The sequence below is a fragment of the Molossus molossus genome, unplaced genomic scaffold, assembly GCF_014108415.1.
Source record: "Molossus molossus isolate mMolMol1 unplaced genomic scaffold, mMolMol1.p scaffold_m16_p_9, whole genome shotgun sequence".
NCBI lineage: Eukaryota > Metazoa > Chordata > Mammalia > Chiroptera > Molossidae > Molossus > Molossus molossus.
Window position 1 is genome coordinate 49,934,167 of NW_023425403.1, and position 17,309 is coordinate 49,951,475.

Genomic DNA, 17,309 nt, shown 5'->3' on the forward strand with positions numbered 1-17,309 from the left:
CAGTAGTTTACCCACGACTGTTACCTGCTGGTCATTTTTACCCAAAGCAGTCGTTGCTGCCCACCCCTACCCCATGGCCTACTGTGTCTTCACCTTCCCCTGTTGGGCAGCAAAACCATCTCCCTACCCAGTGTAACTGACATTTTTCTGTGTGCTTGCTGAATGAGCACTCCAGGTCTTGGTGTTGGGGACATGCCTAGGGATGTGGGCACCCCACTGTCTTGGAGACCAAACATCAGTGCTGTGGCCACCTGATGGAAGTGTCCAGTGTATGACTATATAACTGGAGGATGCCAAGAAGGCCAAAGGGATTAACAACAAACAAAGAAGGCTTGTCACCTTTGTACAGAAGCCAGCTGGCTTCTCCCAGAGACAACCTGAGCTGCTCCATTGTCACCTAAGCTGGGTTCCTAGGGACCCTCTTTGCTATATTATTCCAGGAGCATATTCAGGCTTGGTCACTGTAGGGCAGGGCGAAGAATGAACTGGGAGCCCACTGCTATGACCCACTTCTTTGTTGATGATGCAGGGAGAGATAAGACCGCAAATTTAATGAAATTTTAATAATCAGTATAATTTTTCTCTTTAAAGACTTTGCAAGTACCATTTATCCTCCAAAAGTTCTCTCTTTATGGTTGATTTTATAAACTTGAAGGAAAAAAAGTCAGTGGTACCAACATTCGCCTTAGTCAGTGACCTAAGTGGATTATAACTCTTGACCACTGACATTTACCGAGATAATCAGGGTCATAGACACAGAGCTCTGTGACCAGTCCCCTCGGAGAAGTTTTCATGTGCTGTTAGAATTCTGAATTGGTCACAGCAACCTTTAGGAAAGGAAAAGATAAAAATAAAGTTTTTGGCAATTTAACTGTTTACTTCTGTATTTTAAAATTTGTCAAATGTAGAAATAATTTGTCTTTGAAACTCATTAATTCCCTGAAGTGTATACTTTAAAGCCAATTGTGAAATGTTGCTTTAGAAAGAATTGGTATAAATGTGCTTCTTTATTTAATCATAAGGGAGATTTGAAGAAAGGATTTTTTTCAGTATGTTTTCCCCCCCTAAGAATATGAAATTATTGTTATTATAATTACTAATGATACCTTATATTTGCACAGCACTTTATAATTTTTAATGTACTTTTACAAACATTATTAAATGTAATCCTTGAACGTGTTCTATAGAACAATAATATTATCCTGGTTTTATGGATGAGGAAACAATAAATGCCTATACTTGTTAACATGCCATATAGTGCCAGATTGTATTTCAGAGAATTCTATATTTTAGGAAATATATTTGGTGTGCAAAATGGTTAGAAACACAAATCTGGGACTGAATTTATTTTGGTTCCACGTATAGCTATAAAAGAGGACAAAAAACAGGAATGAAATTGATATTATTCAATCCCCCTTTTAATGCACAATTGCATGAATTTTGGCTTTATGATTGCTACATTTTCTTGTGTTTCATGTGTAAAATACCATAGTAATATGCTACATAATTACAGCATAATAAAATAAAAAATTTTCCCCATATTTTTAAAGATAGGAATTATCATCACAATATCATAACAGAATAATGTTTTCCAATTAAAGGGTAGTCTGGTTTGTATTTTAAAATGTGATCTTTTTCTTATGAAATCTCAAAATGGGCAAAATATATTTACTCTTAAAAATTTTTTTTTTTTTCACAATTGTAGCCAGGGTATTTGTTTTGGGGCAATTTACTGCTACCATTCAGAAACAGAGCTGTATTATTGAGCACAGGGAAATGTGATTAGTGCTTCCAAGAATTATTATAGCACAGCAAGACAGGGAAACAGTCCAAGTGCTAAAGGTTAGAAACAATTTATAAAAACTTTACTTGTTAAAAAAAAACATGTTTCTTAAGAATAATTAAAATTGTCTAAGAGATTCTTGACTATGTTTCATTATAATATTTCCATAAAATTATTTTGGTTGAGGGGAGCAAAGGAGGAAGAACTAAAATGGGAAAAAGGACAAAATTTTTTTCTGTTTGACAAGTTCCAAAATCTTATCAATATGGTTTCAATGAAAAAAAAAATTAAAGTAAACTTTCATATGGTAACCCTAGGAAAAGTCTCTGAAAATGGTCCAAAAGATTTAAAAAATAAATAAAACTCTGGGACAATAATCATTTTATGAAAAAAAAAGAAAAGAATTTCACTAGGGCCACTCTTAGAATCAAATCAAGCTTCATTTCTATCTTTAATAATGCTTATCAAGCATACATTTTGTGTTCTAGAAGTTCAGAGGAGGAAAAAACTACTATTATATGTCCAGGGTTTTCTTTAAACAACTCTAACATCAAAATGGCCAAACTGTTGGACTGATTCGTGTTAGATAAAACAGATGGGATTCCCAGATCGTGCACCGTTCAGCCGTTTGATGGAATTCGCGCCACCCTGACCAGCGAGCCCAGATGGCGCTTAAATCTGTCACTCTTTAACGACCCTACTGTTTTTTAAAAATATTTTTATATTTGAGCCCATTCGGTTAATCTGAGAGATTAATCATTTCCAAGATATGTCGGGGGGGGGGGGCTTTACTTCGGTTTTCATCTGGAGCAGCTGAGGATGAGGAGAATGAAGAGACCTCCCAAATACAAGACTACCTGCTAGAAGGATCGTGGGTCAAGAGGCTTGGTGGATCTCGGGCTTTGGAACATTTTCTAGGCAGCAAGGCCGAGAGGCCACATGGAGAATAGTAGTGATGGGAGGTTAAGGGAAGAGAGGATGGACATTTGGAAAGGGTCTGGGGTGGTGGAGGTAAAGAGATTTCTCCCAGAGAAAAAGATTGCATTGCCAAGCTTAGACCCAGCATGGGGCTGAGTGCTGACTGACCGCAACAGAGTGGCTTTGAGCAGTGTGACCCTCACCACATCCGGATGACTCCAGTGGTGTGCCACCTGGAGCAGACCCCAGAGATAGGCTACAACGTGATAAGACCCTGAGATGATTCTAGAAAGAGTCTGTTCTGCACCAGAACTTTCACAGGGTTTCTTTTTCTTCTTCTTCTTTCTTAAATTATTATTTTGAGTCAGTCTACTGAAATGCTTCAGTGATTTGGGGCATGAGATACTGGCCAGCTCCTCCTTCCGAAATCTCTAACCTTGGATACATTTTCAGAGTGTCTGTCTTGGAACTGCCTTCTATTCCTGCTGGGACAGGAAAGGGAAAAAAATGAATGGTTTTTCATTATGCAGACTTGGGTTTTTTTTTGTTTTTTTTTTGTCTTTGAATCAGATGTACCAGGTGTCAAAATATGGTGCAGAATTTATACCATTAATGAGAAAATTTCCACTGACCCAAAAAGCCACCAGGGACGGGCAAACCGCCTACATTAACATTTAAAATGCCTTGCCGACTTTAAAGATGTTCCTGGTGGTATTTGGACTGCTCGGTGGTAGTTTCCTGTTTGCAAGTGACACTGCCTATACTTGCGGGTCCATGGAACACTTGCTGTGGTGTCTCACCCTTGTGTGTGGCAGAGCACATGGATGTCATCCCAAGGTCCTGTGCCCACCTGAATGCCTGCATAAAGAAGACACATGAGAATTCTGCTTTGGGGTTTTCCTGAATTAAAAGACTTCATGCAGACCCAATAGTGAGCAGAGAAGCAAGTTGGGTTGGAAGGTTCTTTTGGAATCTTTAGAGTCTGGGGGGCTCCCAGACCCAGGGTCTGTCAGAAATCACTACTCAGCCAGAATGAGAAGGGAGGGGGGGGGAGCTGACACTTGTCACTCCAGTAACCATCCCATGGCAGGTAAAGCTAGGTAAATTCTGAACAGAGCAGAAGAACACTGAACACATAATATGTTTTCATTATAACTCTACTGTAAACATGCAACTGTCCCTCTCTCTCCCCGTCTCTCTTCTCCTCCCACTCTCTTTCCCTCCCTCTCTTTCTGCTGTCTCTTTCTCACATACACCCAGATTATGGAACGGATTGCAGTGTAGTCCTGGTTAAAGGACATTGCTTTTCATAAACAATAAGGCTGCCTTGCATTTAATTCTGTAACAGGTTTAGGATTTGATGGTAATCAGTAAGACTCAATTTTGTATGTATGTGTGTTGTGTCTTGGCCTCAATTTTCTAGGTAGTCTTTGGGTGTTTACATAGTAAAATTGAACATCTTAGTGGAAATAGCTAACGTTCATTCTAAAAATGGTTTTTATGAAGTCATATGATATATTTGGCATTATCTAAAAAACTAATTTCTTACCTTTCTGACAAGAGTAGTTATTTCTGATAGTCAAAATAAACATCCTCTCTTAAATTTTACCAATCAATTCACTCCATACTCACCTGGTTTTCTCTAAAGACTAAAATATCCCTAATATTCTTGTTGGCAAAGGATACATGTATTGGAAGAATTCTGTGGCCACCTGAGAAATAAGGCTTGCCCATCATTTTTCATTAATGCTCCTCAAGTAATTAAGTATCAAAAGATGAAGAGCAAAATATAAAACTTTACTGTTAATGAACTATTGGTTTTAGTAAGTAGAAAAAAGAGATAAACTAACAAGTCTAATGCCTATGTCTAAACTCCCTTGTTGGGCATGATGCTGTCCCAGTAACCCTAGCAGGGCTTTGGGTTCCTGGCTTCCAGAACTGAGGATTTTTCTGGCCAGTTCAAGGTGCTGGAGCCAATCCAGGAAATAGGATTAAGGGATAAAGCCAAAGCCAAACCTAAAGGCCATGGTACAGTTGGTGGAATCAAGGTGTTAATTCTAGATGAAGGGTTGGAGAGACCGAAGCCAAATTAAAAGCAACCAAAGAGCTGGACAAGCTGTTTCAGGGCATAAGGCAGGAGATGGAGCCCCAAGGCGGGTCCTCCAGTGCCAGGCAGAACCACTGGTGCTATTATAGGGCCTCAGCTTTGAACAGGGAGTGAGGCATTAAGGGCCCCAAAATACTGTGATAACCATGTGGGTTGTCTTTTTTTTTTTTTTTTTTGAGAGCCATCTCCCCCACAGAAGTGCAGCAGCGAGGCCAAGGACTGTGCCTTACTGTATTCTTATTTTCTAATAGACGAGAGTGGCACATAGTAGGTGCTCAATGAATACTTCTGAATAAATGAATTAAACCTAAAAGCAACTTACTATGCAAACTCTTAGTAATTTATATTATGACCTTGGAGTGGTTAGTGCACATTCCTTCCCTTACTGGTTTTAGTTTGGTGGCAGGAGAGTAATGGTTAAGAGTATAAGCCCCCGAGGTTAGAATCCTGTCACCATATTTGTTGTTCTGTAACCCAAGCAAGTTATTTGGTTTTTCTGAGTCTCAGTTCTCTCATTTGAAAAATGAGGATACCATTATAAATGATCAAATGAGACAAGAGCAAGTATCTAAACTCCTAAGATCATTGCCTGGCACAATGTTAGAGCTTTGGATACAAAGTTTACTGATAATAAGAGATACATTGGGACTTGAGATGATAAGCATTATTGTTTCATTCAATCCTTCACAGTCTGTGGGGTTACTCATCTTTTAAAATGATATTTGAGCATAAAATGAAACTTCTGGATAACCATTATAGTTTGCCTGAGAGTGTACCATGAAGATCATATTGAATACATTAAGAGCTCTATAATGAAGTATGCGCAAATCAGAAATGTTCATGTGTGGGCCAGCTTTACCCAACACAAATTGCAGTGGTTCCTGGGTATTGTGGGCCAGTTTCAGCTCTCCTCCTGACCTAGTATTGGGACATGACATGAACTTTTTCCAATTAAAAACGAGAAAAAGATGCTTAAATGCAAGCCACGTTGAAGACCCGGGGTTATAAATTGTAATCAGTCACTAATGTTTTTACTTTTATTTATTTATTTTTAAATCATCACCCAAGGATATTTTTCTATTTATCTTCAGATACAGTAGGAGGGAGGGAGAGAGAGGGAGAGGAAGAGGGAGAGGGAGGGAGGGGGGGGAGAGAGAGAGAGAAACATTGATGTGAGAGAGACACATTGCTGAGACAAACTGGCCATTGATTTATTTTGAATTTTAACTCCAAGCACCACTTGTGCTAGCTACAGTTGTGAACACAGGGATGGTTCGATGCTTCTTTTATTACTATTATTATTATTTTTTATGTTTGTTGCAGATGTTTCTCCTTTTTTTCCCCATTGACACCCTCCTCCCCATCACCCCCACCCCGTTCCCAGCTTTGTTGTCTGTGTCCATCAGTTATGCGTACATGCATATAAGTTCTGTGATTTATCTCTTCCCTCTCCCCACCTCCTCTTCTGAGGGTTGTCAGTCTGTGCCCTAATTCCACATCTCTGGGTCTACCCTGTTCCTCAGACTGTTATGTTCATTATATTCTACAAATAAGTGCGATCATGTGATATTTGTCTTTCTATGCTTGACTTGTTTCGCTTAGGATAATACTCTCCAGGTCCCTCCATGTCGTCTCAAAGGATAAGAGATCTTTCTTTCTTACAGCTGCACAGTACTCCATTGTATATATGTACCACAGCTTTTTTATCCACTCGTCTACTGATGGACACTTGGGCTGTTTCCAGATCTTAGCTATTGTAAATAGTGCTGCTATGAACATGGGGGTACATATATTCTTTCTGATTGGTGTTTCAGGCTTCTTAGGGTATATTCCTAAACATGGGATCACTGGGTCAAATGGCAATTCAATCTTTAATTTTTTGAGATAACGCTATATTGTTTTCCATAGTGGCTGCACCAGTCTGCATTCCCACCAGCAGTGTACTAGAGTCCCCTTTTCTCCACACCCTCGCCAACACTTGTTTGATGATTTGTTGATGGCGGCCATTCTGACAGGTGTGAGGTGTTACCTCATTGTTGTTTTAATTTGCATCTCTGTGATGATTAGTGATGTTGAGCATTTCTTGGTCATTTGTATGTCCTGTTTGGAGAGGTGTCTATTTAGCTCTAGTTCAATGCTTCTTGTTGGAGTTGTTGCCTCTGAAGCAGAGGCTGCTGGCTTCCTGGGTGATGCTGGAGTGTCGCATCTGTCTCATGCCCTTTAGAAGACAGTATAGGTTTCATGTAGAGCTATATTGTTACTCAGTGTTAACTATTACTAACATCATCATTATTAATAATGGCTATTATCATTAGCCCCTTCTCAAGGAAAAACCAATACACTGTAGGTGACTATAGATCTTTTTCTTTGGGAACTTCCTTAGTCTTAATTAGAAAATACCACAACAGTAAGTATTTTATTATATAAAATTTTGACTTAGGATATGGCAGTGCTTCCACAGTCTCATTGGAAAATTTCATGTGACATTTCTAAAATGGCACATTGTGAATAAGATCCATGTATTCTCGTTTCTAAACCCAGCAATGTGTTGTGCTTACAAGAAGACCAATGTTATTCACAAGTCACTAACTTTTCTCTTTTCACAGCATGGGCTATTTTTAGACCCTCTCCTGTTTAAAGGCCATTTGCACATGTCATTGCAGAGAGGACTACCACCATAGAATTCTGGACATCTCAAAGATCACTGAGTCTGACAGACTTCTCTATAATCTTCTATTTTCTCTCTGCTCCAAATGTTGGTACTTAAGCTCTTGGGAAATCTAGAGCACATTCTCCTTTCCCTGCATGTTTTCATTTGCTAGAAGAATGTAAATATCTCAACACCCACAATTTTATTGTAAGACTCATGGAGTTGAGAGAATGTCCTCTGTGTCACCTAGCATGTTTCAGGACTATCATAAATATTAAACAGCAGCAGTAACTCTTTACCTCAAGTTTCCCCACTGTTCATTTTGTTTAAAAATCTGTGTAGCAAAATTTTATGCCCTTAACTCATAAAGTTGCCGTTAAACAAATGTTGGCAGGTAATGGGTCCAGTGGGATTTCAGCAGTCATTCATTCATCCAACAACTCTATACCGAGGCACTACCATGTTCTAGGCATTTGAGATCCATCAGTGAACAGAACAAAGATCCATTCCCCTGGACTTTACATTTTGGCGTCACAATAAATCACAAAGATAATAAATAAATAGGGCATGCATAATTTTAGAAGATGGTGAAAGAAAAGGAACAGCAAGGCAAAGGAAATGGTGGGGGTGGGAGTCAGGTTGCAATTTGAGATACGGTGGTAAGGATCTTATTGAGAAGGAGACATTGGAGCCAAGGCTTAAAAGAGGGAGGGACTTAGGTATCTTAAGTTTATATGCATATATTTTATATATGCCTGTGTCTCAGAGACAAGTGCTCTAGACAGAGGGACCAGCCCTGGGTGTCCAAGGATATCAAGGAAGCTGTGGGCCTGGTGTGGAGTGAGAGAGGGGTGAAAAGAGTAGGCAATGAGGTGAGATAAGAGAGCTAACGGGGGGCCAAATTGCTGTAAGAATTTTTACCTTTACTCCAAGTGAAGTAGAGAACCATTGCAGAGTTTTGAGTAAAGGAAAGACTGATCCCTCTGGAACCTGCGTTAAGACTAGATTGTAGGCCCTGGCTGGTGTGGCTCAGCGGATAGAGCATCGGCCCTCGTACCAAAGAGTCGTGGGTTCGATTCCAGTCAAGGGTACATACCTTGGTTGCAGTTTGGTCTCGGCCCTGGTCAGGGTCATGTGGGAGGCAACCAATCAATGTGTCTCTCTCATATTGATGTTTCTCTCTCTCTCTCTCTCCCTCCATCTCTCCCAGTCTATCTGAAGTTAAATGGGAAAATATCCTCACGTAAGGGTTTAAAAAAGGAATAAATTGTAGGGGCAAGGGTAGAAGTAGGGAGACCAGTCAGGAGGCAGTTGCCTTGAGCCAGGTGAGAGCACACCGTGGCTAGAACCAGAGTGGGAAGTGGTGAGATGTACTTTAGATATATTCTGAACCAACACAGTTTCCTGGTGGATTGAATATTTCACAGTTGGAAATGAGAGAGAAGTGAAGGATGACTGTCAAGGAATTTGGCTTGAATGACTGGGAGGAAAGAGATGGTCTCAAACGATATGGGAGAGGCTATATATGGAACATGGTTTTCCTGGGCATTGGGGGAGGGAGGGAAAAGGATCTGGAGTTAAGCTTTGGACACGTTGCATTTGATATTATCTACTAGAAACCTAAGTGGAGGTGCCAAGTCAGCAGTGGAACAGAGGAGCCTGGTGTTAGAGATCTGGGCTGGAGCTCTACATGTGGGAGTTGCTGGCATGGAGGTGGTATTTAAAGCAGTGAGGCTGGTAGGGTCTTTTCAGAAGTGTGTGTAAGGTTACAGACCCTGGGCGGACTGTTTGCTACACCAACATTAAGGGGCAGAGTTGGGGGAAACGGGAGGATGAACCAGCCAAGGAGGTGGAGAAATAGGGAACAGATAGGATGATAACAGAGTATGTGTCTTGGAAATCAAGTGAAAACCATGTACCAAGATGGGGTGGGCCTGGTGACTATGCCAGGTGCTGCTGGTGGGTCAAGTAATTTGGGAACTGAGAATTGGCTACTGCATATATCAGCAAGAGGGGTGGGGTCACAGCAGATTTAGAGGAGGTATGGGTTTTTCTTAATTGTCTTCCTCTTCAGAGGACAAAGTTTAAATAAAACTGTATTTGGAGCACTCAATCTTTATGGTTGACCCAGCAGCTTACACTGGAATACACATTAAAGAGACCAAACATGTAAATGTAAGTGAACTCTACTTTTACATATATATATTATATTGTATATAATATATATAAATATTTAAAAAATATATAACAGCTTTATTGAAACATAATTTATATATCATACAATTTACCCACTTAAAGTGTATACAATTCAGTGGTTTTCAGTCTATCCACAGAGTTATGTAACTAACAATCAATTTTAAAACATTTCATTGTGCCCTGGCCGGTTTGGCTCAGCGGTTAGAGCGTCCGCCTGCGGTCCGGAGAGACCCGGGTTCGGTTCCCGCTAAGGGCGCGTACCTTGGTTGCAGTTTGTCCCCGGCCCGGGTTGGTCGTGCAGGTGGCAGCCACTTGATGTGTCCCTTTCACATCGATGTTTCCCTCTCTCTCTCTTCCTCTCTCTCCCTCCCACTCTGTCTGTACAAAGAATGGAAAAATGTCCTCGGGTGAGGATAAAAAAAAATAAAAATAAAAAAATAAAACATTTCATTGCCCCAAAAGAAACCTCATGCCCATTAGCAGTTCCCCCCCCTCCCCCCAAACTCCTCAGCCCTAGGCATCAGCTAATCTACTTTCTGTTTCTATGGATTTGCCTATTCTGGATATTTCATATAAATGGAATCATATAATATGGTCTTTTGTGACTGGCTTCTTTCTTTTAGCATAATGTTTTCAAGGGTCATCCATGTTCTAGCGTATATATCAGTACTTTATTTTTTTATGCCTGAATAATGTTCCACTGTATGAGGATACCACATTTTATTTATCTGTTGATCAGGTGGTAGGTTGATGGACATTTGGGTTGTTTCTGCTTTTTAGCTATTAAGAGCAATACTGCTATGAACATTTGTATACCAGTTTTTGTGTGGACATATGTCTTCTGGGGTGTATACTTAGGAGTGGAATTCGATTTCTATTTTCTTGTTTATATTACCAAATAGCCTATATTGGTATTGCCAAAATTTCAGGGCTAGAAATAAAAAAATGAGACAAAGTTGAAGAATAGGACCTAGAGCACACATTATCTTCTGTTGTGTCCCAGCTCCCTAGGTTCCTAGAGCTATTTCAGCCATAGTTACTGTTGAGTTCCTGCAGTGCTAAATGAATGGATATTTTTCTTTGTTCAGTTTTGAAGCACAATACCAGGGTAAGCCGCATCAAAGAGGCCAGATAGTGAGGGAGAGAATCCACCTGCATTGGCTTATGGAAAAATAAGGTTATTTCAGAATGCAGGTCATTGTTTACTTTTAGCTGCATAAAAATCTTCAAGTAGATTTTCTCACAGCGTCTCTAAAATAAAGGTGCCAGGAAAAGCAGCCAAATACATTGCCTTAAAGAAGAAAAAAAGACTTGTAATTGCCTATCAGTCCTTGTATTTACTTCTGGGGAGCACCAATTTAAAATCTCAAACGTGACTTTTCAGTGGGATTATATTAATATGAAAGAGTTTTATCAAATATTGATCATGTGTATGTGCGTGTGTGTGTGTGTGTGTGTGTGTGTGTGTGTGTGTGGCTTTAAACATTTCCATAATGAGTTCCCAAGTGCTTTTTTGGCCGTGGTTATTAAAGCTTGTGTGTTTGCGATTTATTTGGCAAAATGCCTTTAGTGAAGAAAGGATATAGTGTTCTCTTGGTTCTTTGCCCAAAGTAATTTTGGAGAAGTTTGTGGCTGTATTTAGTTCATGTCATTCATTGGAGACAAGTCATTGTAATTACATTTGATCGCAATCAGTTTACAGTTGTTTTATCATGTTTTCATGCTGAATATCTACTCAGACATCATAGCAAAACTTAATGGCTACTGTTTTATTTGTATATAAAATGTTTTATAGCCTTTTTTGCAGTACACATCGGGTTTCAATCATCACTGCTACATAGTGAGAGGAAAGTGATGGATAAAAAAAAACTATCAAAAATCTTTAACTACATAAAATTTTATTTCAGGTCACCTTGCCATAAAAGATATTGAATGTATTTTGTGGCTTTCCCCCCCGACATGTTAACCATTGTGGAAGGGTTACAATATTTGGAGGAAACCATGTGAAATGTGGAACTTATTCACCTAAGATGGTTTACATTTGTGTTTGTTTTCCATTGGAAATGAGTATACCAGTATTTTGAATGGCTCCTAGGTAATAAAGTAAAGGCAACTTATTGTTATTCTGGGGATTTAAAAGCAGGTTATCTTCTTAACTGTAAAACTAAATACTTTGTCATTGTTGTTTCCTAAATTCTGTGGTCACATCTACACCATGGAGCAGAGCTACATTTCAGGATGCTACTTACAGCCACCAAATGCTAGAGGCTCTTATGTATCAGACAGTCCCTGATTTGCTAATTGTGGAAGACTTGCTTCACCAGTGAATTTGGGTAACTTCACTAGTTTTCTCCCAAGTGTCAATTTTCACCATTCCTTATTTTCCCCAAAAGGTCCAGCCCCTCAGAAAACTGCTGTTGGTCTATATGTCTGAGTCTGTGTGGTTGAAGAAGCTCCTGTTAGAAAAGTGTAATTAATGGGAAACTTTGACATCCAGCTGAGAAAACTAGTTTGCATAAAAAAAGGCAGATAGAGGATTAAAGAAATTTTAGTCCTAATCTAATTAACACCAATTAAAAGATGCAGATGAATTTGCACCAACAAATTGTTAATTATGCACCAATTTGCCTTTTCTATGACCAAACTAAAATTAGGTAAGTATTATTATCTTTTTTGTTTTAAGAGGCTTTGCAGTGGGTTTGTTACAATCATCTTTTGTATAATTAAAGAAAACGTGGGAGGTAAGAGTTAGTGTGAAGTATTTCCCTCTCCTGATATTTTCATGTAGGGAGTTAGCTCTTTAAAAACAGAAAGTACAGGATAATTCTCCCAGCATTCATTCACTTACCAGACATTTAATGAGAACCTACTATGTGCTGAATTGTTGCTCCATGCGGTGAAAAACTGAGCATGGATGCAGTAATTGGTTTTTCTCACTCAGAATATTTTAACTTCTAAAAAAAAAATTTTAATTACAGTTGGCATTCAATATTATATTAGTTTCAGGTGTACAGCATAGTGGTTAGACATTTATATAACTTACAAAGTGATCCCACCTGACACCATTATAGTTATTACAATATTATTGACTATCTATATTCCCTATGCTGTACTTTACATCCCTGTGACCATTTTATAACTACCAATTTGTTAAAAAAAAAATTAACAGTTTGTATTGTTGATATACTATTCCTTGTGAACTTGTGAACTAAATTATACAGCTAATTAAACTCTGCCCTGGATACATGTTATAAAAGGAGAATTAAACTTCTTTTAGGCCTCAAGAAATGATCTTTAATGTCCCAGAACTCCTCTTAAACAATGTGGCCTTTTGGGGGTGTTCTGCTTGTCCTCCTCACTTGGCAGATCTGTGTTTCAGTTTACCAGAGTGTTACTCAGATGTCCACTGTGCTGGGACTGTCTTTTTACCTTTTGAATCACTCTTATAGCTCCTCAGATGGTGCTCTGAGTAATTGTGTAGGGGGCGGTGAAGCACAGACCTGTTATATCTGCAAATGACACATCTGTCCAAGTGTCATGTAATGAGTAACCGCAACCCACTTTATATAAACCATATTTCTTCTGCTTTTAAAACGGGAGAAGGAGTGGGAATATATGCTAGAAATGAGAAGAAAAGCATAAGTAGGGATTCCTCTAGCGTTAATTATATACAAGATTCAGCAACTGCCCTCAGATTTCCAGATACCTAGTGTTAAACTTCATTTGAGGAAAATGTTGGCCAACTAGGTCCTGGCATCAGAAACAGCATTTTAAAGAGCTGTGTACTATATTACTGTCCAGTGCATATACATAGAATTTAAATGACAATATCTAAATGCCCGTGTTTTATTCTTGGGGCAATAGTCAATACAAAAATTTAGGATGCTTGGTTTGCTTTTTTTTTTTTTTTAATCCTCACGTGAGGATACATTTATTAATTTTTGAGAGAGACAAACACCAGTGTCAGAGAGAAACATTGATCGGCTACCTCCTGTATGCACCCCAACTGGGGGTTGAACCCAGAACCTAGTTATGTGCCTTCACTGGGAAATGAGCCCGAAAGGGTGTATGGGACTATGCTCCAACCAGCTGAGCCACCCAGCCAGGGCTTGGTTTGTACTTTTTAATATTTGTATTGGAAACTTGCATTCACAACTTTGGCTGAAAGCAAACTGTGATAAGGTAGCTTTCACTGGTTGGTGTTTTCATGGGTAATGGCAGTTGGAGTTGGCCTACTAATGGGATAATTTCAAAATGGCAATGCCTTATGACAACAAATGGAAGGTATTCTTTATTTTTTATTTTCTTAAAAAAATTTTTTTTCTTGCCTGGCTGATATAGCTCAGTGGTTGAGCATCGACCCATGCACCAGGAGGTCACTGGTTTGATTTCTGGTCAGGGTACAGGTTGTGGGCCAAATCCCCAGTGGGGAGCATGTAGGAGGCAGCCAGTCGATGTTCTCTCTCATTGATGTTTCTGTCTCTCCCTCTCTCTTCCTCTCTCTCTAAAATCAATAAAGAAAAAAAATATATATATAAAAAAAAGCCCTGGCCGGTTTTGCTCAGTGGTTAGAGCATTGACCTGCGGTACAGAGAGACTAAGGGCACGTATCTTTTTTTTTTTATCCTCATCCAAGGACATTTTTCCATTTTTTGTTCAGATAGAGTGGGAGGGAGAGAGAGGAAGAGAGAGAGAGACAGAAACATTGACGTGAAAGGGACACATCGAGTGGTTGCCACCCGTACGACCCAACCAGGGCCGGGGACAAACTGCAACCAAGGTACACACCCTTAGCGGGAACCAAACCCAGGTCTCTCTGGACCACAGGCCGACGCTCTAACTGCTGAGCCAAACCAGCCAGGGCTAAGGGCACGTATCTTGGTTGCAGTTTGTCCCCGGCCTTAGATGGGTCTTGCAGGTGGCAGCCACTCGATGTGTCCCTTTCATGTTGATGTTTCTCTCTCTCTCTCTCTCTCTTCCTCTCTCTCCCTCCCAGTCTATCTGAACAAAAAATAAAAAAATGCCCTCGGGTGAGGATAAAAAATTTTTTTTTTCTTTATTGATTTTTAGAGAGAGGAAGGGAGAAGGAGAGGGAGATAGAAACATTGATGAGAAAGAACATCGATTGGTCGCCTCCTGCATGCCCCCACTGGGAATCCAGCCCACAACCTGGGCATGTGCCCTGACCAGGAATTGAACCAGCGACCTCTTGGTGCATGGGTTGACACTCAACCACTGAGCCACACCGACCGGTTGGAAGGCACTCTTTAAAAACAATGTTTTCCTCAGCACATTCATAAGAGAATATCTGATACCATCTTTGACTTCTAGAGCACTCACTCACTGTACTTCTTTGCACTCATGCCTACAGGTCTCTAAGGATACAGTGCACCCTTCCATAAAAATAATATACCCATTTCATAGATTCCATGTGAAATGTTTTGTGAATCAAGTTAGAAGGTGAGTAACATAGCCCTAATGAAATGGCATTAGTAGGGTTAGAGTAACAGTTGCCTGGCTGATTAATTAATATTCCTGTTGCGTTAAAATGAAAGAATGATACCTAAATTGACCAAGTCTTATAAAAGGCAATTTTGCATGAGGCCTCCAAAAATAATTGACAAGGGTTGGTCAGCTACAGACCAAGACTCTCACCCCAAATCCAAAACCTAGAGTTTGTCACTATTAGTAGAAAAATGTTTTTGTTTTATACCTATGTAAGATCTTGAGTTTTCCAATGTACTTGCATCATTGAATGGTGATGACTCTTGGAATTCTCCATTGCAACTACTGTGTGCCTATGCAATACCTGTGCTCCATGTGCAGCCCTTACTCAGACCAGCAGCACTGATTTGGGCTGGCTCCTGAGATTAATGTGTTTGTCTCACTAGTCGATGCATCAGGCTTGAACCAAATAAACAACTCAGTTATGAAACTGCATCACATTTTTCGTGATGTTTTACTGTGACCTATTCTATATGCTCTTTCTTATCTTGTTAAAGAAAGAAAAATATAATTACTTTTTTTCTATAAATGTTACTTTCCCCTATGTGATTATTTTAAACCAGAGCCATAACATCAGAAGATTACGAGGGGAGTCATTTGTGAATAAACTCTTTAAGAAGGATGTAAATTTGAAATTTGCAGCATCTAAAGAGGCCTGAAAATGAAATATAATGAGTGATTCAGGATTGGATCATGGACCAGAAGAAAAGTAAACATACCTCACATTATTTTGGACAGTTAATGAAATTTGAGTAAGGTCTGTAGAATAGATAATAGCATTGTATCAGTATTCTATTTCCTAATTTTGATCATTGTAGTACAGATGTATAGAACAGTGTCCTTTGGGCAAGTATTTAGGAGTAAAGGGGCATAATGAATACAATTTACCAATGAATGGTTCAGGAGAAAGAATAAACATGTACATAATATATGAACATCAGTCAATCAATAAATCAATAGAGGGCAGTAATGATAGAGCAAATGTGATAAAATGTTAACAGTGAAGCTACAAAAGGGTATTCAGGAGATTTTTTTGTGCTATCCTTGCAGATTTTCTGTTAGTTTTAAATTATTTAAAATTTTTTAAAAATTCAAGTAGAAATTCTGGGTTCTTTCCCCTAATTAATAAACCTTTTAGTGTCTGATTCTAGAAAGAAGTTAGAGGCTCTACTATGACAGGGATTCTCAGACAAATGCTGCCACTGCATCACCCGTGGAGCATCAGGGATACTGACCCAGCTAGTCAAAACAGATTCTCAGGATGAACGTTTACCAGGGCAGGTTGGTTATCATCAACAGTTTAATGTATTTCTTCAACATCCACCAGCCTAATGGAACAGTGAACTAAACGATCCCCTCCAAGTGTACAAATAAGATAAAATGTTCCCAAATCCATTTATTTCTCACTCATACCTCCCCTGTATGATTGAGCCATGGGTTTAAGTGAACACGAGAACTGAAGTTCACTGTATTGTATGTTCCCTTTCAGACAGGACTTCACAAAGACCCTCTTTTATAAAGAGAACAACCAGCCAATAAAACAGTATTAGAGTACATTATATATGTGACCAATCATTTTTATAAAATCTGATGTAAGCCTTTGGGCATAATTGAAGTTCTTAGCAAAATACTTTGGTTTTTAATATTTCTATGACCCTCTAAGGGGGACTTAGCAATTACTCTTAAATTTTCAAAGTGGTACATGGAGTTTTAGCTGTGTGACTTCCATTAAAGTCCATAGGAGTCTTGTTGCTAAAACATCACACAACTCATGAAATGTGCTCCTTCTTGTGAAATTGTTAGAAGTAATGGGTGTGGAAGTGTAGCCTGGTATTCCTGGTACATTTACAGGCTTTCTGCACTTGTTTCACATTTTATACTTTTATAAAAACTCAACAGTTTTATAGGAATTGGAAAATAAAAGCCTATTATATGTATTCTGAAAGTGAAGGGTAGAAAAATATAGTAGAAATGATAAAAAAAAAAAAGAAAAAGAAAGGAAACAAGTTCTAAAATAATCAAGAAAATCTAAATGTTTTAGAATATTTATCTTTTGCCCAGCTGGTATGGCTCAGTGTTTGAGCATCGACCCATGCACCAAGAGGTCAGTGGTTTGATTCCCTGGTCAGGGCACATGCCCAGGTGTGGGC

At 39.2% G+C, this 17,309-nt stretch overlaps 1 protein-coding gene across 11 annotated transcripts in view; it reads left to right on the forward strand.

The window, feature by feature from the left end:
- Positions 1-17,309, forward strand: part of CLYBL (citramalyl-CoA lyase) — a 222,898-nt gene that overhangs the window by 41,006 nt on the left and 164,583 nt on the right. The window contains exons 3-6 of one of the 11 annotated variants that reach the window (XM_036250257.1): positions 11,562-11,749; positions 12,048-12,308; positions 15,026-15,114; positions 15,723-15,868. The exons of 7 other annotated variants lie outside the window; for them this stretch is intronic. In XM_036250257.1, coding sequence (XP_036106150.1) covers positions 15,831-15,868 — 38 coding nt within the window. In that variant the 5' untranslated portion in view covers positions 11,562-11,749; positions 12,048-12,308; positions 15,026-15,114; positions 15,723-15,830. Of the gene's footprint in view, positions 1-11,561; positions 11,750-12,047; positions 12,309-15,025; positions 15,115-15,722; positions 15,917-17,309 lie in introns of all 11 variants that reach the window. 3 more of the 11 variants (XM_036250250.1, XM_036250251.1, XM_036250252.1) reach the window with 3 other exon arrangements.